Consider the following 22,753-nt stretch of genomic DNA (forward strand, 5'->3'; position numbering starts at 1 on the left):
ATCTCGGACCCCCAAACGAAGTTCTTCACGAGGTTCGGGGGGCCGAGAGGGGGCATTTGTATCTACCAAATTCATGACCATGGGGATGACATGTCTCAAAGACCGAGGTAACTTAAGAAACCAGAGAGTGAGAGTACAGGATATAGGCCGCGGTACTTGAGGCAGTAGTGGACGGTTAGCGGTTATGAACTGGTGAGGTGGAGATCGTGGAATCAGGAAGCGGTTAGCGGTTAGGGAGTATAAGAGAGAGAAAAGAGAGAAAAGAGAAGAGGAAAAAGGAGAGAGAGAGAAGAAAGAGGCTGTAAGATCAGAGGTTACATAGGGATTTCAAAGGTTGTAAAATCTGATTATACACTTGTCATATCTCGTAAGCTTCGAAGCCGCAAGTTCTAGATGTCCTTGATATGCATAACGATGGATTCACACTTATAATATTTATTGGATTACTTTTTTTTTCTCATTATCGACACAATATTCCTATATATGACCTAATTTGCTTCATTCAAGCTTCATTTTTGCTCCTGGTTCACTATTTATGAAACGTTGGTATTTCAAAAGTTCACACAATTGGAATTGCGATTGGAATTCACATGTTCCAAATATTAATAAAAATTGGAATTTACATTTTCGACACTAATATTGTTATGTCTAGGGTTGTTTTTTGTCAGATTTTTACTGATTCCTATAGAAACCAAAGACCAAACCGATATACTCAATTTTAAAAAAATCTAAACTGAAACCGAACCAAACTTGAACAAAAACCAAGATGAAATCGAATCGAATGTGTTCAGTTTGGTTGTCGATTTGGGCCTTGCCATTTGGGCCTTCTATCAAGCTTCAAATCGAAGCCTATATGCATCGACCTACTGATCACCAATCAAGTATGTGAATTTTAATAAATATATTGAATAATATTGATGCCAATTTAGGCAAGTTGACAAGTTATAACGCCAATCACCAGAAGCAAGTATTTAAGTGCTCAATAACATAAACCATTTAGCCAAAAAAAAATAGTAATAAAAAAACTTTAAAAATTTTATATATATTTAGCACCCCGTTCGGTTTATATAGGCTAACCGAATCCCCAAACTGAAAACTGAACCTAACCAATTGATTTTGCATTTTGAGAACTGAAAACCGAACCGAGAAAGTTAAAAACTATTAATTTCACCCGGTTCGGCTAGTTTTTTCGGTTTCCTAGTTTTTTAACTCTGTAGTTATTTCAATTTTTTAAAAAAACAAAATATTGGACGAAATTTGAAGTCTAGTTCGAAATTATGAACTATGTTCTTGTTCGATCTCATGGCCAAAAGTATGTCATATGCATAGCAAAGTAAATTTTATTTCAGGAGCTTATATTAGAATGACTAAGTTTAAAAACTTCATCTTTCATCACATCTTCATAAAGAGAAAAAAAAAATGACTTGTATGATTGTGCAATTGAACGTTGTCATGAACGATCCTTTATACCTACACTTCCATTGTCTTAATAATGATAATTTTATGACATTGTTATGGCAAAAGTAGCGTTGGACAAATAACCAACGAGATGTTGATAGTGTAGCCAAGAAGAGAAGGATATCCGCCTTGTAATTTAGATTGATCCACACTAATATTCGGATATTAAAAGAAAATTTTGAAGTTGCCCATAATAGGGGTGCCAATGCGTACCTGATTATCCAAACCAAAATCGAATATTTCGGTTCTGGGTCTTAAAAAATTAGACCCATTTAAAAAGAGTCATTAAGAACTGAACCGATAAATAACTGAAACTATAAAACCAAATAGTAAAAAACTCGTGAGTATCCGAACCGAAATCGAGACCGAGACCGATTATTATGATTTCGATATATAAAATTTAGTATTATATTACATTTAAGATAATCAAGCTCATATATTATAATATAAAATATGTTTTTTACGTGTAAAAGTCTATTAAATATATATAACATAATAGTGAATGTGTATTGTTAAATGTATATTTTATAACAATACGTTAAACAAGTATATTATAGATGTTATTAATAATGTAAACGTGTATATTATGAATACTAATATATTTTATATTTATTAACTTATGCACGTGTATATTTAAATAGGATACACATACTTGATATATTGTGGTACACGCATTTATTATAAACTAATATATAGTGTTCATGTTGAAAATTAGGTATGAGATGTAATTGTAAGACGCATGTACTCGTATGTTCGATTTAAAATGTGAATTAATACACATGTACAAATATATGTGTATGCACATAAAATATATCAATGTAACAAATATATGTGATTGCATATGTACACGATCAAATTAATACAAAAAAACAAATATGTGTATGCACGTAAAAAAAAAAAAAAAATCAAATTTTTGGGGTTAGATATTTGATTATTTTAATTTCTATATTAAAGCTGAAAATTATCACATGAATGGTAAATATTTTAACGTGTATGATTGATATATATTCATAGATTGATGTAAATAACTAAATATGATTGTTGATGCATCATTAATTATACATAAAATATTATCATGTAGAAAAAGAAAAAAATAAAAATAAAAATAAAAACAAGTTTTAGTGTTTAAATGATTAAAATTATTTAATAATAATAATAAATAATAAAGAACCGAAACCTATAAAAAACTGTGGGTTTTGATGATTTTGGATTAGGTATAATTCTCATACTAAAACAATTGAAAACCGAAACCGATAAAACTACAACTAGTAAACCGCTAAAATCTGACCCAAAACCGCTAAAATCTGACCCAAAACCGACCGTCGGCACCCTAGTCCAGACTATCTTCGTAATCCAATTTTCCATTCAATTAGGCCAATAATTGAGTTTTAGTAAATGCGCTAACATGGGACATTGATTAACGAGTAATGGATCGAAGTCAGTGCTTGACTGTATTTTGTCATGGTGTTATCAATCTGACTCGACTTTCCTCTATCAAGCAAACTTTGGACCTTGCAAAGCGCGCGCATAACGCTTAAAGAAACAAAGCCATATTCCACATTGATAGGGTAACGTTGCATGTACAAAGTTATAATACCTGTATATATATATATCTCTACTACTAGTATAGCCTATAATGATCGTGGGCTCTTAAATTCATCCGGGACTTTTTCTGACGTATAATGCCCTTAATGAATAATAAAATCATATGCCTACCTATTTATTAATGAGGACTACTTTGTCTTTTGGTGTGTTTATAATTTTCAGTGCCAATTTTGTCCTTAAATAAAATAATTGCTTAACACCTTTAAATAGGGTCAATTAGTCTTTTCATGTGGGAATATATTCTAAAACCAAATCCACGCAATGCTCAATTGTACGCATTGTTATAAATGTCATTTATTAATTATTAGTAATAATTGGGTTCTTTAATAAGAGTTGTAATTAATCAGCTAATACGAACAGTCTCTTCTCCCTTCTCTCCCATCTCTACTGTTTCTCATCCTTTTTTTACCAACAAAACAAAACCCCCACTTCTTCTACATCTATCTCTCCCAATTGATATAGCCAATTCACTTTGTTCTAATATCAATACCAACAGAAAGCCAAATTGTTCTGTAAAGAGACAACATTCAGTATTATGGTATAATGAATTAATGACTGAAACACAAGCTACTTTCAAAGAATAATATCGACTGTGGAGTGAGTTTATGACAGAGGCCACGTTGTATTAATCAAGAAACTTTTGTGGGGTTGTGCAGTGTGAAAACATGGAAATTCGTAACTCTATTTCTTGATTGTTCAAGGCGCCAGGTCTGTCCGTGCTAATTCTCTTGAAGCAATATATATCTTTGTCTGTCCACCGTCATTTGAGGAGCTTGAGATGCGACTCCGAGCACGGTAACTATACACAGCAAAAGCCCAAGACTTTTGTGTTGAGGCCTTAGGATATGCCTGTGCAACTAAAATATTATTTGGATTAATAGGGGAACTGAAACAGAAGAACAAGTCCAAAAACGACTGCGGAATGCAATAGCAGAACTTGAGGAAGGGAAGTCTTCAGGTCTCTTTGATCAAATTTTGGTAAACGATGAGCTCGAAACTTGCTATCAGAAACTTAAGGTACCCCATACTTTTTCACTGGGCATCTGCATTTCTATACCCACTAATTGTCATGCTGAATGACCAAGTATTCAAACTTTCAAATGTTTATCTAATGTAACAACACTTCAATATGTGCAGGAAAATATTGGGTCTAAAGCAGAGTACGACGGAGCCCTCTTGACAGGCTGCCTGTAGATTGAACATTCACTTCGTTTGGCTGCACAAAGGGGTCAGGCAAACCAGATCAAATCGTAAGTATAATTTGCAGTGATTTCCAATTAAGTAGGAATCTCTATTTAAAAATAAAATGAATAAATGGGATTTCCATGCTGATTGTCCTTTATGTAATTGACTTTGCCCTGTATTATAATCTCAGCCTTGATGATGTTCAAGGCATAAACTCACTTGGATGGGAAGATCAGGAAATGATAAGGAAGTATATAGAGGGTGGTATGTCTTCCTCAAATATTACCACTGTTGCTGCTAATGTAGGTGGTCCTTTTTTACGGTCTACACTTCGAATATTCATTGCATGGATTGTTCCAATTTCAGGGTAGAGCTGTCTCATCAAGTGCAATTTGCAACTTCTCATTGCAAATGTATGGTCTTCTGCCTAAATTTTTTCTATTTTTTCATTGGATTTTTGGTCTTTCAACATATGAATACCAAGTTGGCTCTATATTGGAATGCTCGACTGTTATGATCTTTGATTTAATTGATTAGAACATTTACTTTTATTTCTTTTCATCGTTTCATTTATTGCTGGTGTCCTTTTGGACATCTTGGACATACATCTTCTAGGTCCCTTGACTATAGGTCCTTAGTGTGGAGGAGAGTAGGTCGCCTGAGTACAAGTCATTGGTGTGTAGGTTGCCTAAGCGTGTTAGGGGAGATTTGTGGATGATGGCACATGCTGTTTGGGATTGGTAATTGGTATTATCTCCTTACAATTATGAAATCAATATTATCAAGCAATTTAAATTTGTATTAGAATTTCAGTTCATTACTAATATATGGAATATGGACATTGGAATCAATGATTCGAATATGTCCTAAAATCAGTCGCATAGTAACAAAATAACAGTGTAGGTGGGGTACACTGACGCCCCTCGTGGGCAATGTCAGACTTGACCTTGCTTTGAACTGAACAGTCGGCTCAAGCGTTTAACCTCTTGAAGAGTTTAATTTTTTTTTGTAAGGTGAATGCACGCACACGAAAAACCAATAATGAAGGTCTGAAACTATATAAAGATGGTGGCGTCTGATCTTCAGAGGAACCTAATTGATAAATCCATATACGAAAGCTGTGTAGAGAGACAGACTACCTGCTTTACTTCCTCAAGTCGAGCGGCACAAAGCTCACCATGTCATAATCATCACCATGCTAAGAAGATTAAACCCCTAGTGACCGGGCATTTTTACTTTCTCAGTTTATTTATGGTTATCTTCTTGTTGCAGTGGGGCAATTGGTGCACGGTTATCTGCTGATGCTTCGACAGTCCGGAGTCTTGTAGGAGATTTCTTGGCCCTGATGGTTCAGAGTGGCTTCACAGCCGTCGCAGGAATTGTAATAGCATTCACAGCTAATTGGATGCTTGCAATTTTAGTTCTGCTTTTGTTGCCATTTCTGGGCCTGCAAGGATATGCACAAATGAAGTCATTAAAGGGTTTCAGTGCAGATGCAAAGGTCAGTCTGTCCTCGACAAGTAGAGAAGCATATCTTATCTGAAATAAGTTTTCGCTTAAGGAAATAATTTTTTTGCTCTATCTTCCTAAATCACTTTACATTAACTTGTAACACATTTTTTAGAAGAAGTATGAAGAAGCAAGTCAAGTTGCAAACGATGCCGTGGGTAGTATTCGAACTGTTGCTTCCTTCTGTGCAGAGCAAAGAACGATGGAACTTTACCATAACAAATGCGATGCTCCAATCAAAAGTGGAGTTCGGCAAGGATTAATCAGTGGTTTAGGCTATGGCCTCCTTTTTATTGTTTTTTGCACAAATGCTCTTATATTTTTTGCTGGAGCTCAGCTTGTGAAACATGGGAAAGCGACTTTTGCAGAAGTTTTCAGGGTAAATTATGTTTCATTTATTTATTGTTTAACCACCTTCAATTTTCATTTATTTATAGTATTTTTGCTAATTAGTTGCCATCTGTTTGCAGGTTTTCTTTGCTTTGACAATTTCAGCAGCAGGAGTTTCACAGAGCAGTGCACTGGCTCAAGATACTACCAAGGCCAAGGATTCTGCTGCTTCTATTTTCAAGATTCTAGACAGGAATTCGAAGATCGATTCAAGCAGAGATGAGGGTACGACACTAACGAGTGTGAGGGGTGACATTGAGTTGGAGCATATCAGCTTTAAATACCCTACACGTCCAGATGTTCACATCTTCAGAGGCTTGTGTTTAAGCATACCCTCCGGAAAGGTAATCCTATGTCCCTATGTCAAGTGATCATTTTTGCAGAATTCGTCAACCTTACAATATTTACTGTTTCTTCTCGCTCTTTTTATAATTTATTTATGAATGTTAAGTTGCTACTTCGGTTCTTTTCTCTTCGCCGCTGATAGTGTGATTCTTCCTATTTTTGTAGACTGTTGCTCTTGTAGGAGAGAGTGGTAGTGGGAAATCAACAGTTATAAGCCTACTAGAGAGGTTCTATGATCCTGATTCTGGTCGCATAACTTTGGATGGCGTGGAAATCCAGAAGTTAAAGCTAAACTGGTTGAGGCAACAAATGGGACTGGTAAGCCAAGAGCCTATACTCTTCAATGAGACAATTCGTACAAACATATCCTATGGAAAGCAAGGAGGTGCAAGTGAAGAAGAAATAATTGCTGCCACAAAGGCAGCTAATGCACATAACTTCATATCAGGATTGCCACAAGGATACGATACTTCGGTTGGGGAGAGAGGGGTGCAGTTGTCAGGTGGACAAAAGCAGCGGATTGCCATAGCAAGAGCCATACTTAAGGATCCCAAGATCCTTCTGCTGGATGAAGCAACAAGTGCATTGGATGCAGAATCAGAGCGAGTAGTACAAGATGCATTGGACAGAGTTATGGTTAACAGAACTACTATTGTTGTTGCTCATCGTCTATCCACAATCAAAGGCGCTGACGTAATTGCAGTAGTAAAAAGTGGTGTCATTGCTGAGAGAGGAAGACATGAGACACTACTAAAAATCACGAATGGAGTTTATGCTTCTCTTGTAGCACTCCATATGAGTTCCTCATAGTAAAGAAAAAAAAAAGTTCAGTGAACACAGCAGTCACATGGATTAAGAACATAAAATGGCTATCACTCTATGTTGTTGTATTGATTGCTGATAAATGATAATACTGTCCCTTAGTGAAATAACAATGATATGATGATTAGGATATCAAAAGCAAAAGCAACATTCACCCTGGTTAGGCCTTATCTACTCAATAGCCATTTTATGTTCTTAATCCATGTGATGCCCTCGCTGCAGGTGTAGCTGCATAAAGTTTGTCGAGCATTGCTTTCAAGCTTTCAGCTCACTGGTGCTAGCTTAGCCAGGTAGTCCATTAATCCTTTCTTCGTCATTAAAGTGTTTTCTTTAACCAAAATAGAAAAGAGAATCCTTTTTGTTGAAATTTTAGCCATGTGGTCATTCCAGAGTCTATTTTTATTTCAATTCTATTAGATATTGGCGTGTCTAATTCAATTTTAACGCCAAATATAATTGTTTCTAATTATTGTTATTTGTGGGCTACTCGATCTTTTCTTTGATAAATAGTTTTCGCAGACCTATCGATATTTAATATGCATGGTGGGTTTGTTGTAATATAATGTCTTGGAGCTTTATGTATCCGTCGTCCATCCTTTGAGTACGTGGAGCTTTAGAGCTTCACTCGACTGCCTACTTGATATGCCACTCATCTAGAAAGGCCTGTACACATATATAAAGTGCCACGTACACCATTCAGAATGTATGACAAATTTCAAACATTAGATAAGCATGTTAAGCTTAGAAATTTTTTGTTGTTTTGGGGAATATGCAATTGTCAAGTTGGACAGAGACTGCATAAATCTTTTTGGTGTAAAGTGTCAGTGGAGTGTTGAGTTTAAAACTGCCATTGTGCACCATTCATCTTTGTCTTCCCCTGCTCTGTTTAAATTGAGAGTAATTCTCATGCATATATCAGCAGCTTATTTTCTGTACTATAGTGGCATGAATTATGTGCTTGTATTATATTGGGCTGTGCCAACTGTTATCAATGTGTGTAGGCTCTTAGATAATCTTTGTCCAGTGTGATTTTCTCATTTTTTAAAATTCTAGCTTTCGTTTGAAAGATCAGTTCTCTTTGTGATTGTAATCGAAGAAAATATTAATTGTTTAGGTAGTTTACATTATACTTATTATGGGTCAAAGTTATGAATTTTTTTCGAATAGAGTTCTATACATTACCTCAAATTTGTATTGCTAAATTGTGGCGTACTTCATCCAAAGTTGCAGATCCATTTTTTGTTGCAAAAAAGGTCCAAAGGAACATAAAAAGTCAGTATACAAGCATGCTACCGAGTCCCCGAAAGTAAATAATGAAGAGTTAAACCAGCGATTGCGTGGAAAGCGGTGTAATTGTTCGCCGCCCGGTGCATATGACCCAAGAACTTAAAACCTTACGGGGGGCATAGAAGTAATGCGCATCAACAGAGACAAGTTGAAGCGGAAAAGGAAATAAGTTCGAAAGCAGGGCAAATGGAATTTCCGTCAAGAGAACGTAAGTGTAGGTCACAACAGTGCAGTGCATGCACCATTTAATAATCGACAAACAATCACCATCACACTTACAGTTGCCCGAGGCGACCGGAAAGATCGTCATTCTATTGCACACCAACGACGACTGCTGAGGACTTGTGAACGAAGAAAACAACGTTATCTTTTGCAAAGTTCAGTGGATGTCTAATGTACAAATGAGGCAGATGTATGAGGCTCATCAGTGGTGGCTGTGGCATGTCATGAATGCCCAGAATATCACCGAGCAGCAATGGTCATTGTATATGTCTTATCTAGAAAAGGAGCAAAGTCGGGTGATTCACAACAAAGAAGAGCACAAAAAATTTAGGAAAAGGCTTCAAAGAAAGTGCATCCCCAAGTGTGACTCATTTACTTTCGAGTGCACTCACGGGTGACCAAAGATTTTTGCACTCTTCTTTGTCGAGTGTTTCCCACTATTTACGTCCCTTAAGGCCTCAACAAGTTGGGCTTCCTGGTAAAAGCAGATTATGAATCGTGAACTTACATTTGTACAACATTTGCTTATAAGTTGGAGAGGTTTCTGGCCCATAATTAGAACACTTGAAAGTTGAAACCAATGTCAAAGTAGGAGACTCAACAGGTGAGTTGATTTTTTGTTTCGGTAAAGAACATGTGAGTTGATCACTTTGTGTGAAACTGTAAATCCGAATAATTCCAGTGCTATGGGCAAAAGGAAGGCAGAGGAAAGGTAAAACAAAACTTATATTTTCCCCTTTTTCAATAATTTGATTGTACTAAAATCATATGCAATTGACCATCAAGCAAATATTAGTATGATTTTAGTCTCTACTGGTAGTTTACTCAAGTAAGATTTATGTTGCTTTATGACTTGAATTTATTCTATTACATGCCGGTAGCCAAGATTCATTTAAATGTAATATTTATTCTTTTTTCATACGGTATTGTGGGTTTTGGTCTAATTTGTTACAACGAAATCTGTTTGTTGGCTGTTGATGAAGCACATTGCATTTCAGAGTGGGGTCACAATTTCAGGTATCCAAACTTAACCAAAAATTTCAGGTCGGTTCATCGGTTAGTTTGGTTCCAAAACATATCTAAAGAAAACTCTCATTTATATCAAATATTTGAAAAAATTGTTTAACCCACTTTATGTGTACTCTATTCAATACCTTATATATTATATTTCTTTACACACCAAGAACTTCCCCTCAAAAGAAACCACAATGAGAACAAGGGAAGAAATTAAAAAAAATGTAGAGAAACAAAAGTAATTAGTTTTAATAAAAGTGTAAAGAGAAAATTAGAAAAAGATTGAGAAACTCTCTACCACTAATTGATAAACTCTGTAAACTTTGTGAAGAAGAACAGAATCGAGGGATTTTGCTAAAGATAAATTGTTGGGTGAGTCCACCTGGTCAGTATGATAAACTGGTTAAGTTGGCCATTCCTTTCATCTGAAAGATACTTTGAGATAGCCATGGGGATTTGGGTGGGTGCTTCAGAAAATGATTGGGATGGATAAATCTCTTTTGTAATGGGGACTTTTCCATGTGATAGTAAGTGTATGTATCGTAACTCCCCTGCCTCGGTACTTCCATTAGAGAACTGGAGCAAGTGAAAAATCAGGATTCTCCTAGCTCGAATATTTTCATATTACAAAGTCGGGTTTACCATTGAAAATTCTCCCATACAATCAAAACACTGTTAGATATTGGTACGATCTGATTTCGTGTTGTCATATTCTGGACATATTGAGTTTCCAATGGTGATTAAGTTGACTAACCCATTATTGTACATTATACACTGGTTCACTAGATTTAATCACTATTAATTGAATGCCACATTTATGTATCTCGCTTTTCGAGCCGCATAAAGTGTCGGGAGCTATCTACGGACCTCATTTAGGAGATCGTCTCATAGGGTCTTTCGGGGAACACACTCCAAATGAAACCCGGTACATCCGTGTTGTTGGATTATCCAAGTTGAATCGGTATCATGTTCCAAACAACCATACAAAGGGGACAGGCCTAGGCAGCCAGGACCTTCGAGGGATATGAAAGAGGATATGGTCGGGATCAAAATTATTTCCATGGGAACTTTAGCAATCCTAGAGGTACAATTGTTAATTCTAGATCAGCACCTTCTTACAATGAAATGTGGAAAAACAGAATTTCAGAGCACAAAAGAGGTATCGATTATCAAGAACAATACCACTTACAGACGGGGAAAGTCGTCTTTGACAATCAAAGATGGTCCAACATACCAAAGACTGCGGGGCCACTAAGGAAGCCTAATACTCTATTTTCACCAAGCCAACAACATATGCATTCAAGATGTGGGTCAACCACCACGCCCACCAACCATTTGGATCGATAAACCCGCCTATGAAACCCTCGGAATGTATGTCATACAACCCGGAAATTTACGAAAAACTTGGGATGTATGTCGGGCAACCTAAGGTGCTCTCATCGATGGTTAGATGATCTCTTGAAATCCTTGCTTCGCATTCGGATCCCGGAGCCATGGCTGTGGCAAAGATGGTATAGAGCCGCAACTCTGGCGATCAAAGAGCGATTACCGGACATAGGCGAAGGCGTATTCTTATGCTACACACCATTTTCCTTCCACCCTTACATTTTGCTACTGTGACAATGTTACAAAGTCAAATTAGCACATAATTGCACAGCTGTCAGGTTCTCCGCTTTACCGCTTATGCATTGTGTGTAAACTGAGAGAGCAAGCTCCTAAGAATAATTTGTACATTTAATAAAAGATTTATAATGAATTTATTACATATTAGTGCTATATAGTTTCCTGATAAGTGGGTTGGCTAATTTTCTGCATGGTTTAGAAAGGTTGCTAAATATTCTGCTTACCGCTTTTAGATGCAATAGGTCAGATGCTTCTGCCTCAGATTGTCATTAAAATGTGTTCAACCAAACTCAATTGTCCGATGCTGCATGACATTATGGCGAAAATGGAAGGTACCCGGATAGGAGGTGGTCATGGCCAAGTTAAGGGGCGTGTCCGAGGTCAGCATCAAAATCAGCCTTCAGAAACATTGTTTGCTTTGCTGGCGGCAGAGATAGCAGTTCTTCGCTGTAGCATTGCATTGTCTACTGTACTCTTAGGTGAAATTATTTGTCAGTGGTAGACGTTAAAAGAATATGAAAACGAAGGGTTGGAAATCCAAATATTATTTCTTCTCGCCTGTTAAAGCCAAAATCTCCCATCTCTCGACTCCTCAATCTCTCCATTGCCGATTTTATTGCCATTTTATTTTTTTCAAAAGGTAAAGTATTTTCCTCCTAAGCTTTTTTCTATTCTTTTTCAGTTTTCTTTCATGATTCAATATATTACTAATTCGAACAACCCATTTTTCATTCTTTTTATATTACTTTGACGCATTTGGCTTTATTTTGTCGTCACTCGAACAGTAACATCTTAACCAATTCACTATCTGTTGTGGCAAGTTCTTCCAATTCAACAGATTTTGTACCCATAAAATGAAAGTTATTTCTCGCATCAGCAACTCATATTCGTTGAAGTGCTTTGTGGTTTGAATTGTGATGATTAGTCCTTTCTTGACTATTAGGAACAACAGCAAGTTAACTCTGGAGGGCCCTCATCAAAATCGCTCAATACCCTTTTCAAGTTAGTCCTGAACTTATTTTGTTTCATGTCATTTGCTTATTTGATTTCCATATGGTGGTTTTTGGATTTTTTAATCTTTTGATTGATAACCTCTTGGTGTTAATTGTGTTTGCTTTTGTGTAGATTTTCAGCAATGTGCCATGGTGATACCTTGCTTTCAATAGGATGGTTAGACCTTAAACTCAAGCAATGATACTATGATACTAAACTATGTTTTTCACTATTTGTTATATCAGATGGCTTCCAGTATGGAACTATGGATTCTATGGTTTGATCGTCATTGGACAAAGACATACGCATAATGAAGTTCAAGAAGAACTCAACTGGTACAATCTGATTTTGTTATAGTCCTTTATCTATTGGTTCATTGTATATGTATGCATCACATCTTAGAAGATATGAAGAAACTTAAGTGACTATAGTGAGCTTAAATGCATCTTGGCCAGTTCTCAATGTTTGAGCTAAATATGTGTGTATGGCTTCTGTCACAATATCAAACTAATCATTCATCTCTTGCATGTTTGTGTTATTTGTTTATTGTTAATTGTTCTTAGACAAACATTTCATTTCAACTTGGTCTTGGAGTTTTCCATGTATATGAGCTTAGTTTTTCATGTATATGTCCTAGACTCATCTCAGTCAAGGAATGGCTGAGATTTTCAAGTATTGTTTGAGGAGATAAAAAACCATATAGATGAAAAAAACAACAACAATGGAGGTACTATTAGAATTTTGTTAGTTCTGGTGATTAATATACCTTATTTGGTTGTGATTGTTCTTTAAGCTAAGTTATATACTGTGATTCTGACATGAGTAGCCACAAAATTAGGTGTAATGAATTGCTCTTTTATCACATGTTTGTTTGCACATTTTCTTATTTTGAGGAGTCAAAACAATTTTGGATTTTAGTTTATTCGGTTAAGTCGAGAACTTAACATTTAGGGGGAAGGCTACTGGTTGTGGGCCAAGTTACTGGTTACACTAACATATTCTTCTAAGACACGCTAGAAAAGTTTTACTGTAGCAGTAGAAAAGAAAAGGTTAGGAAAGAATTATTGACTATTTTTAAGGGAACAATGAGATATTTATATTTGGTGGATTGTGTTTGGTGATTGTTATTATGTTGGATGGCTTTGATATGAACTAATGAGGATATTGAAGCTATTTTTCTCTATAAGGATATGCACCCCATGAGTGAGAATGGTTCTAAAATACACCTGCTTGATTAAGGTATTAAAGATTTAGCGCTTTGAACCGTGTTGTTAGTTTATGTTTTTCCATAAAGAGAAATGTAATGAAGTTAGAAACACATGTATTTCTTGGTGATACAAAGTTAGTTCAGTATTTGAAGTGGGGATTGGGAGACTTTATGTGGTTTATTTTTATACATTTCTTTTATAGTTCATGAAGTAGGAGCTTAAATTCGACTAATTGACATGATTTGAAATCACTACATGCCCCTGTTAACCCAAGTTGTTGTTATCCATCTTTCGGTTTGTAAATCTGGTTCAGATTTTAGTGTTGAGAATATATATTTATGAGAGCATTTTGATATTATTTTCAAGAAGGGGTGATTTTCATATGTTTTTGGTTGAGATTGGAATGAGGGGTTGGTTGGAAGGAGGCCTCTAAAGGAAGGTTGATGGCTTAAAAGTCTGATTGTAAACTATTGTTATCAACTGTATTTTCTTGATTGAGCGAAAACTTTTTAGTTTTAAGTCCCCAACCCGAAAAGCTATGGGAGCTGCCCCTTCTTCAAAACTTTCTTGAGTTGTTGTTTTCTTGGGTTGTTTTGTTTTCTTAGTTGTTATTTACTTCTCTTAAAATTAGGTAATTTAAGGATTGTGCTCTAGCTTTGTTTAAGACGCATACAAAGTGAGAACCTGATTGAAAAGTGCCCACTAAGAACTCGAACAAGTCTTTTAGGTTCTCAGTTCTCGATACCACTTTTCACTTTTATTGTGGCATTGAGAACTGAACAAGACGCGACAGCGAAAAGTAGTAGCATAAGAGACAAATGTGTGCTTACCAGTAAGGGCCATAGAGATTTCTATGAAGGCAATACATAACTGATTGGACAATGTTTGTATCCCTCACTTAATGAAGAGGTTGTTGCTCAATTTATATAATATTAAAGGTCATTCCATATAATATCAATTTACACTCTCAATCTACGTTATGCATGAAATTCATACAAGTATACTTTTCTATTGCACACCTTTATACCGTATTTTATACTTTTCAGTTTTCTTTGCTCACTTCATATATATACTAGCGGTGTTCATCGTTATTACGTACTTATTAATAGAATCTAATCTATTTTTGTGATTGATTCTTATTGATTAGAAAAAAAAATTAATGATTCACATATTGATTGATATTTAATGGTATGTGTAAGGACTTTGGCATTCTTGAAAGTAAAAGGGCATTAGTTTATGTACTTCTCAAGTGGTTTCAAATATATAGCCCGATTTGAATCGACTATCTTCTTCTCCTTCTCTCCAATTTTTCTATGATTTCTCTCTCCAACTTTTCCATGCTTGGAATAATGAAAACTAGGTTTACTAATACATTTAAACTTTAGAATAGTGTACTTGACTACTTGCATCTTTTGTTTGGAGGGTGGTTTTCATCTATATGTTAAGAGCCTTAACACATAACTTGATATTTTTGCACAAAGAACCAAAGTTACATGAAGTATTGTTTATATTTTTGTGGGCTTTAGTGTAACTATAGATTGAAGTTACCGTAAGAAAATGATTTTTGGCTATTGTATAAATTTGTTGTTATTTATGTAAAATTTTAGAAATCAAAATTGTGTGGAGAACTATGTGCACACAGTTTTTGGTAACATTTATATATGAAACTAAGCCAGCCAAACTCATCTCTAAACTGAAATGGTTCATATGGGTGAGGGGTTTGAATTGTTAAGGCATTCCTGTTTCGGGCTATTTGGACCCAAGGTTCAGTTTTGATGGAGTGAAGTCGCGCATTTAACTCAGTTAGATGGACCAACTTATATTGATGGGACACATAGATCGTGTCACAAGTAGCACCTATTTTTATGCAGTATCACATGTCAACTACATTTAGACTCGATCAAATCAAATTCCTCACTTGCTTTCGAATCTTAAGGTAACCATTATTCCTCCGCGCCATTTATTTTGTTTATTTATTCAACTTTAATGTGAATTAACTAGCTATGGAATGCACATCAAATTGCTATACGGTTGGAGGTATTTTGTACAAAAAAATGATAAAAAGGTATTTTGTAAAATGGTAATGCTGTAGTAGATTGTGCAATCAATTTGACTTACTTAGGTAGTTAGGTAAAATGACGGAGAATATAAGGAAGTATTTGGTAATCAGTATTTTATTTTATTTTTTCTCAAACAAACACGCTACCATCCTTTATTCATAGTAGATCTGTGGTCGATGTTGGACAAATTTTTACTATTTCTTTTTCTGTTTTGGGTGAACCGTTTTACATGAATGTGGTATTGATAGTTTATATGGATGATGTGACAATAGATTGTATCTATCCATATCACCTTTTCAAATGGCTTTCAAATAGGATTTTAAGTGTTTGTGAAAACAGATTATGAAAGTAGCTGTTCTTCACACCAAATCATCGTCTTCAATTCGTTCCCTTTTGTTTGATTTTGATTGTTTTAATAATTTTTAGCGTAAAAGTCTATTAAATTCGACATAATTTTACGAGATCTACCTCTATTACAGGTAATTTGACATCTGGACAACATGGATTTTTTTTTTTTTTTCGCTATACCAACGTAACCTTCCATGTTTCCATCTGGGTTTGCATTGTAGGTCTGCATCAGCACCTTTGCTTTGCATTGTGACTTCTCTTGAGGCTACGATGTCTTCTGTTAATCCTAATGTTGTTCTCATGGCTGATGTTCTAGCTCGAGCACGTAAACAACCATCATCCCATACTTCTTCACCATCATCCAAGAGACCAAAGTTAGACAACCATAAACCTAAAAATTCCACCATTCCAAGGCCTTCTAAAAATGAACCTCATGCATTAACTCAATATTGAACAGGAAAGGATTGGACAAAGTATCATTCAGTTGGAGAAAAATCCTGTAGATTTCAATACTAATTCTGCTGCATTCTGGAATGAGGGAGACTTAGTGTTGTTTTTGTTTCTTGCTCGGGTTTTCGATTTGCTATATGATAATAAATAAATCAAGTTGAACGAAGATGATTGAAATTCTTTGTATTGCTTTTCGGATTGTCATTACTACCACGCCGAATTATCTGACAGCTGTTGTTTACCTTTCGAGTAACAAGATTGCCACTTCTTTTTTGGGTGTAGAGCTTGGCATCGGTGAGTCTGATCTTATCAATAAGGCAGTAAATAAAACTTACAAGATTTCAGAGAAGCACATTAAATAAGAGCTTGGTATCCGTAAGCCTTCTTTTATCAAAGTCAAGAAATATCGCGATTTAAGTGGTTTTGTCAAGGAAAGTTGTTCGTCACAGCTTGAGTGATTCAATTACAAGTCTGCTCCATTAACTGTTGTCAAAATTTTGAATAAATTTCCCACCATTGCCATTGAATCTGGGAAATATAGTAAAGTAAAGAAAAAAAGCCAGATCGAGAGACTTCTTAAATCTGGTACAGATTGTGGACCACAGTATATAATTTGTCTACTTCTGTCAAAGCTGGGGATCGACTTAGGGGAGCAAACTGTCTAAGTTGTTTTAGGCCAAGCAACTGTTTATTCTGAAAATCGACCTCCTTCACAACTTCATTTTAAGTCTTCTCCTGAAGAAGTTGCAGAGATTGTAAAGAAAGTGTACTCATAATTTCCAAACTTTGATAGCATCATTCCTGCTCTTCTATAAAGTGGTGTTTTGAAGCTCTCAGAGTCATGTAGGTTTACTCATTGTGTCCTTATTGGATCTCTACTATCGAAACCAATTAAAGGAATCTCTCAAATTCTTGAAAAGTTCCAAGGTACAAAATTCACATGTGAATATAAGTATATGTGAATATAAGTATGGCGGTGAACATGCTCAAATACAGGAAAATGGTTATGTTGAGATATATAGTCGGAATGGTGAACGAAATACAAGAAGTTTCCAGACATGGTAAATTCAGTTACAAGATTAAAAAAAACCTCCATAAGGTCTTCTGTCTGCTGTTGCCTTCGATGTTAAGAAGCATTAAATTATGCATTTTCAGATCCTCACGTATAACTGTTAGCATCAGTGACATAACCTTCGCTAGAGCCATGTGACAGACTATAAAATTATTTCAGTGGTGGTCACCCACTCTGTAAATGTAAACAGAATCTCTTACAAAATTTATATATCCAGGTTATATTTTGTTATCAGTTATTACAATGTCCTTATCAATTAGTAAAGTTGTGATAGTTCACAAGTTCGCCATAATCACATACACTTCAATGTTTTTTTTTTAACATTATCACATACCCTCCAATATATGTATTCCTTATCATCATCGTGCAAAGCACGTGCAACTTGCTAGTATTACGTAATGAATGAGCCATGACTACGATAAAACAATGTCCAATACTCCAATGTGAGTCATTGGCACAATCACTTTGACGAGGAAATTATTCACAGCTTTTCCATTTTTTTTCCCACACACGATTTGACGAGGAAATGATATTTTTATATAAAAATTTCTTAATGCAAAAATGAAATGGAACCCAAATTTCTTGTAGGGCCCAAAAATAGACACTCGTGGCATGATTTGAAGGGCATCTACACCAAATTTTGATTCTTCCTACCTTCGATGTTACACATGCAGTTGCTAGCGTATGAAAATGATCGCATTGTGATCTTGTGTATCTTTTTCTGAAGCTAATTCAGCTTTACGTTTCCAAGAATCCGGTACGACCATTTCCAACCCCAGTATGAAACGACCACCACTCCGTCTACGTCTTCCAGTCGGTCAATTGTAACCATCAGATCATGCATGTCGTACGCGTTGTTGTACAACTTTTACTAACTTTTGTCACTCTTCAGTCTTTCACTTCTTCAAGGCCCAAAATATCACTTATATATCCGATATATAGTTGATATATATTATTTTTTTACACCGATATCGATATATCTGATATATATCTATTTATTGATATATTTGATATATATCTATTAAATATGGATTTTTTTTATATATATTAGAATTTTCGATATAAAATTTTATATCACCGATATAACCGATATTTATGATATATATCATTTGATTTTTTAACCATTTTTTAATATAAATATATGATATTTCCGATATTTTACAATATTTTTTGATCGGTATTTTTAATATTTCGATATTTTAAATAGTTTGGACTGGTCATAAAAAAAATATTAATATATTCAATATATATCAATTTTTGGATACACCAAAATATTCACTAAATTCGATATTTTGGGCCTTGTTTCTTCACTATGTCTCCATAGTCCACACTTTACACAACACATCCAAATACTTCCAGACCATTAATCGTATACATATGTTCTTGCTAATAGTTCATGATTTTGAATGGAATTTCGGAATCCCATGAAAAATATCAATTTTTTGAAGAAATCGAAATAATAATTTAAAAGAGTCGAAAAATACAATTTTTTCAAAATTACTCGAATTAGTTTGGAATTTCGGCTAAAATTCTAGTTTATCTAGTTGTTGGAATTTTGGCACTTCCAAAATCCTAAACTATGATGTTGCTACGTGTTTGCAATTCCAAATATCTCAATTAAAAAAAAAACAAAACAACAACAATAGTGAAATATTAATATAGAGTCAAATTTTTAGAACGTATTAGAATTTCAATTTTTTAGAGCCATTAGAGTTTCAAAAACACCTTTGGCGTACTGGCATTTGTAGTCAGTATGTGCAATTCCGGTCTTGACATGTTAGAACTTCGCCAAATATTTCATATTTAAGAAAAATACGAAAAGGCATCAAAATATTAATATCGGGGCAGAACTTTACTGATTTTAAAATTTGGCCGAAAATAATCCAGATTCATTTGAATTCCATGTGGAATTATGGCTTTTCTAAACTCCAGAATTCCGACAAAGTACCGAACTATGCTTATGGTTTGGACCATCGGATCGGCTGAAGATAAAGCACACATCCACAGAACAGCGCATCTCAAGGATTTTGAAGAGATCAGAGGTCCTATAGTGGAAATTTTATGAGTCTGAATTTGTTGACAGATTTGTCCACAAACATTTTTATTTAATTAAATCCATTTTCAATCAGTATAACAATTTTTTTAAATAGTAATATAATTTTTTTGGCAGCCACTCCACAGCAAATAGTTATCTGTACACAAACTTTTTATGAAGGGAACGGTTATATGAACTCCACCTTATAGTGACTCCAAAGTGGACTTACAAGATGAATTGACGGCTAATTTTTTACAGAGGTATACATCACATGATAGAGAACACTCCCACAAAAAATCAGCTCAATTGAATATGTTTAACCTTGTCAAAAGTTGTTATAAAATTAAAAAATTCTAAGCCGTTGGATAATTTCATAACATTCTAAATGATTTTTGACGAGGTTGTACATCTTTAAATTAACTGATTTTTTGTGAGGGTGATCTCTATTGTGTGGAGAACATCTCCACCAAAAATTTATTTTTAATTCATTGTATTTAGTGGTAGAGTAACTTTAGAGTCACTTTAAGTGGAGTTTATATAACTATCCCATTTTATCAAACTTTATATCCCGGGTTGCAAGTGGCACCACGCACTCTTTTTTTGGAACTTTGGTTTTTCGTTTCGTATCGCTATTTTTGTCTATTTTTGTCCGTGGAATGCTTTTTTTAGTAAAAAATGGCACAAGTAAAAAGTGGAAGAAAAAAACAAAAAAACCGTATTGTCCACTTCTTCCCAATGACCACCTACTCAAACTGACATCTCTCCCACTCTCTCTCCTTATTTAAATCACAATCTGATGCTGACCCCTTCCCATCACACACACCCATATTTTTTCTCTCTCCAATTTTCCAAAACTATTAAAATCCTTCTGACTATTTCACATTAAGATCATATTGAATACTGGATTTCTACAACGGCTCTGAAATCTCTGACCGATTGTTTTGTCACAAAAACTGCGTGTGTGACTGTGTGTACGTTCGTCCCACCTTTTTTTTCTCTCTCTCTCTCCCCATTAAATACTACTACCTCTCATTTATTTGAATAAATTTCCCTAACAAAAGATAGGAGGGAATCCTAAGCCAACATTTTTTCTTTATTTAGTTCCAAATCTGATTTCATTACTTGAAACTATTTTAATCAGTTGTCTCATTTTGGACTCTTGACTTTTTAAGTAGTACGTTTTTGTTGCCGTATATAAAGCACCATTTGTTTTGTTTTTTTTGGAGAATATAAATAAACGAAAACACACACATACAAAACCGAATCCATTATCTAGAGAGAGAGATGGCATGGGGAAACAAATGGCCAAATTTGTAGAAGTCATGCAGGTTTTCTGAGCTAACCATATTATCATACACAACCTTTCATTTCTCAACCTTTACACAGGAGAATCTTTAAAGAGTTGTTCTTGTTGTCTTCTTTGTTCTGATTGTTTTTACATGGCTGTTCAAGCTCAGCATTTGGTTGGGTTCTCCTTATTTGGTGGTGCTTCACAAGATTGGATGGAGAGTGGTGGTGGGTTTAATGAGTTTTATCAATCTTCTTCTTCTCAACAACTACAACAATATCAAGAAATGATTCAGTTTCAGCAGAGAAATAATCAGGTTTTAGGACAGGTTGTTGATCCTACAGATAGTAATAGTTATAGTTATAGTGATGTACCTTCAATGGGGTTTTCTCAATCTTTATTAGCTTGTCAGGTCGAAAAGCAGAGGCAAGAGATTGACAGATTCATTGCTTTACAGGTGAGAATCAATATATAGTAATCTTATTGAGTTTTCTTCAAGATCATATTTTTGGTTTTAGTTTTAATGTTTTTCTTGTTTGTTTTTATCTTAAACAGAATGAAAGATTAAGAGCAACTTTGCAAGAACAAAGAAAGCAGCAACAGTTGGTATTGTTGAAGAGACTTGAATCCAAAACACAGAATTTATTGAGACAGAAAGATGAAGAATTGGCAAAAGCATCAAGAAAAACAATGGAGTTAGAAGATTGTATAAGAAAAGTAGATATGGAGAATCAAGCATGGCAAAGAGTAGCTAAAGAAAATGAGTCAATGGCTATAGCTTTAAGCAATACACTTGAACAAGTCAAAGAGAATGCTTCTTGTTTAGCTATTGGTATTGGTAGTGCAGAAGATGCAGAATCATGTTGCTGTGAACCTTCTTACAGAGTATCCAAAGTTGCTGCTATGGAAGAAAGAAACAAGATGACTTGCAAAGTTTGTAATTCTAGAAATTCGTGTATTCTTTTTCTTCCTTGCAGACATCTTTGTTCATGTAAGTCTTGTGAATCTTTACTTGATTCTTGCCCTGTTTGTAAATCTGTAAAGAAGGCTTGTATTGACGTTTACATGTCTTGAGAAATCAAATTAGAAAGAAACACCAGACTATATTTTAGAATTTTGTTTCTTTTATCATATGAATTAAACAAAAGTACAAACCTTATCAGATTACTGATTCCTTCATTGAAAAACTCAATCAACTTTCACATATTGAACAATAACATAAATACCCATTGTGTAAAATTGGTTCTTTCATAGAAAATGGTCATTACAAATTTACAATTCCTGAACGTGCAGATGAAAAAGGTGTGGTAAATCCGTAAATGTGAGTACTGTTGACTGAAATAAGCAAAAGTGATATGGTTGAATTGAAAATAGTAAAAAGTGGAGATGCATGTTGGTTTTTAAGCCTTTTAGGTGAAAAGAAGGTTTGGGGTCTGGGTGGAGTGAATTATGCTCTGCATTTGTTACCTTTTTAGGTGTTCTGTATTCAGATTTGTCCGTACTGAAGCAACCATTGTCGGTGGGAACAGAAAATAAACTGAGCATAGTATCACTTTTGTGGAGGTTTTACAGTGCGAAAAATGTGTTGTGTCAGTTTCCGGGACCAGCATTTATACGTTGTTCCTAACATTTCGAGTACAACCAGAAATCCAGAATCGAGTAAAGGGTGTTGCAGTGGCATTGCCAATTGGCAAGGAATCTGTCTCAGCAAATCGTAATTACTCGTGGCTACTTACTTCTTATTCTACTAATTATTTGTAGCTTTATAAGGAATGCTAATAAGCAGCCAGATGAGAGTGTGAGACTAACAGTGGTCAATGGGGATACTTAGAATGTGAA

General features: G+C 35.0%; 2 protein-coding genes across 3 annotated transcripts; both read left to right on the plus strand.

Moving 5' to 3' along the window:
* The first annotated feature begins 4,132 nt into the window (after positions 1-4,132).
* Positions 4,133-7,472, plus strand: LOC147519869 (ABC transporter B family member 9-like). The gene is made up of 8 exons (XM_086594200.1): positions 4,133-4,147; positions 4,201-4,253; positions 4,439-4,550; positions 4,615-4,661; positions 5,521-5,749; positions 5,873-6,136; positions 6,228-6,491; positions 6,658-7,472. Exons 1-8 carry the CDS (start codon positions 4,133-4,135, stop codon positions 7,300-7,302), a joined length of 1,629 nt encoding a protein of 542 aa, XP_086450326.1. The 3' UTR covers positions 7,303-7,472.
* A 13,197-nt stretch (positions 7,473-20,669) lies between these two features.
* LOC147519870 (SBP (S-ribonuclease binding protein) family protein) lies at positions 20,670-22,028 on the plus strand. Of its 2 annotated transcripts, XM_086591405.1 has the most exons (3): positions 20,676-21,242; positions 21,327-21,371; positions 21,470-22,028. In XM_086591405.1, the coding sequence occupies exons 1-3, from the start codon at positions 21,066-21,068 to the stop codon at positions 21,986-21,988; spliced, it is 741 nt and encodes a 246-aa protein (XP_086447531.1). In that variant the 5' UTR covers positions 20,676-21,065; the 3' UTR covers positions 21,989-22,028. The 2 variants fall into 2 exon arrangements, with proteins under 2 accessions (XP_086447530.1, XP_086447531.1); XM_086591404.1 differs by having other exon boundaries at positions 20,670-21,371.
* The last annotated feature ends 725 nt before the right edge of the window (positions 22,029-22,753 follow it).

Source organism: Coptis chinensis, chromosome 2, assembly GCF_015680905.1.
Source record: "Coptis chinensis isolate HL-2020 chromosome 2, ASM1568090v1, whole genome shotgun sequence".
Lineage (NCBI taxonomy): Eukaryota > Viridiplantae > Streptophyta > Magnoliopsida > Ranunculales > Ranunculaceae > Coptis > Coptis chinensis.

Bases quoted from the DNA above. Each gene is read 5' to 3' on its own strand.
- LOC147519870 (XM_086591404.1), top strand. From the start codon at position 21,066: ATGGCTGTTCAAGCTCAGCATTTGGTTGGGTTCTCCTTATTTGGTGGT. The intron at 21,372-21,469 runs GTGAGAATCAAT...TATCTTAAACAG, and splicing joins ACAGATTCATTGCTTTACAG to AATGAAAGATTAAGAGCAAC.
- LOC147519869 (XM_086594200.1), top strand. The intron at 4,551-4,614 runs GTAGGTGGTCCT...TTCCAATTTCAG, and splicing joins TTACCACTGTTGCTGCTAAT to GGTAGAGCTGTCTCATCAAG. The intron at 6,137-6,227 runs GTAAATTATGTT...ATCTGTTTGCAG, and splicing joins CTTTTGCAGAAGTTTTCAGG to GTTTTCTTTGCTTTGACAAT.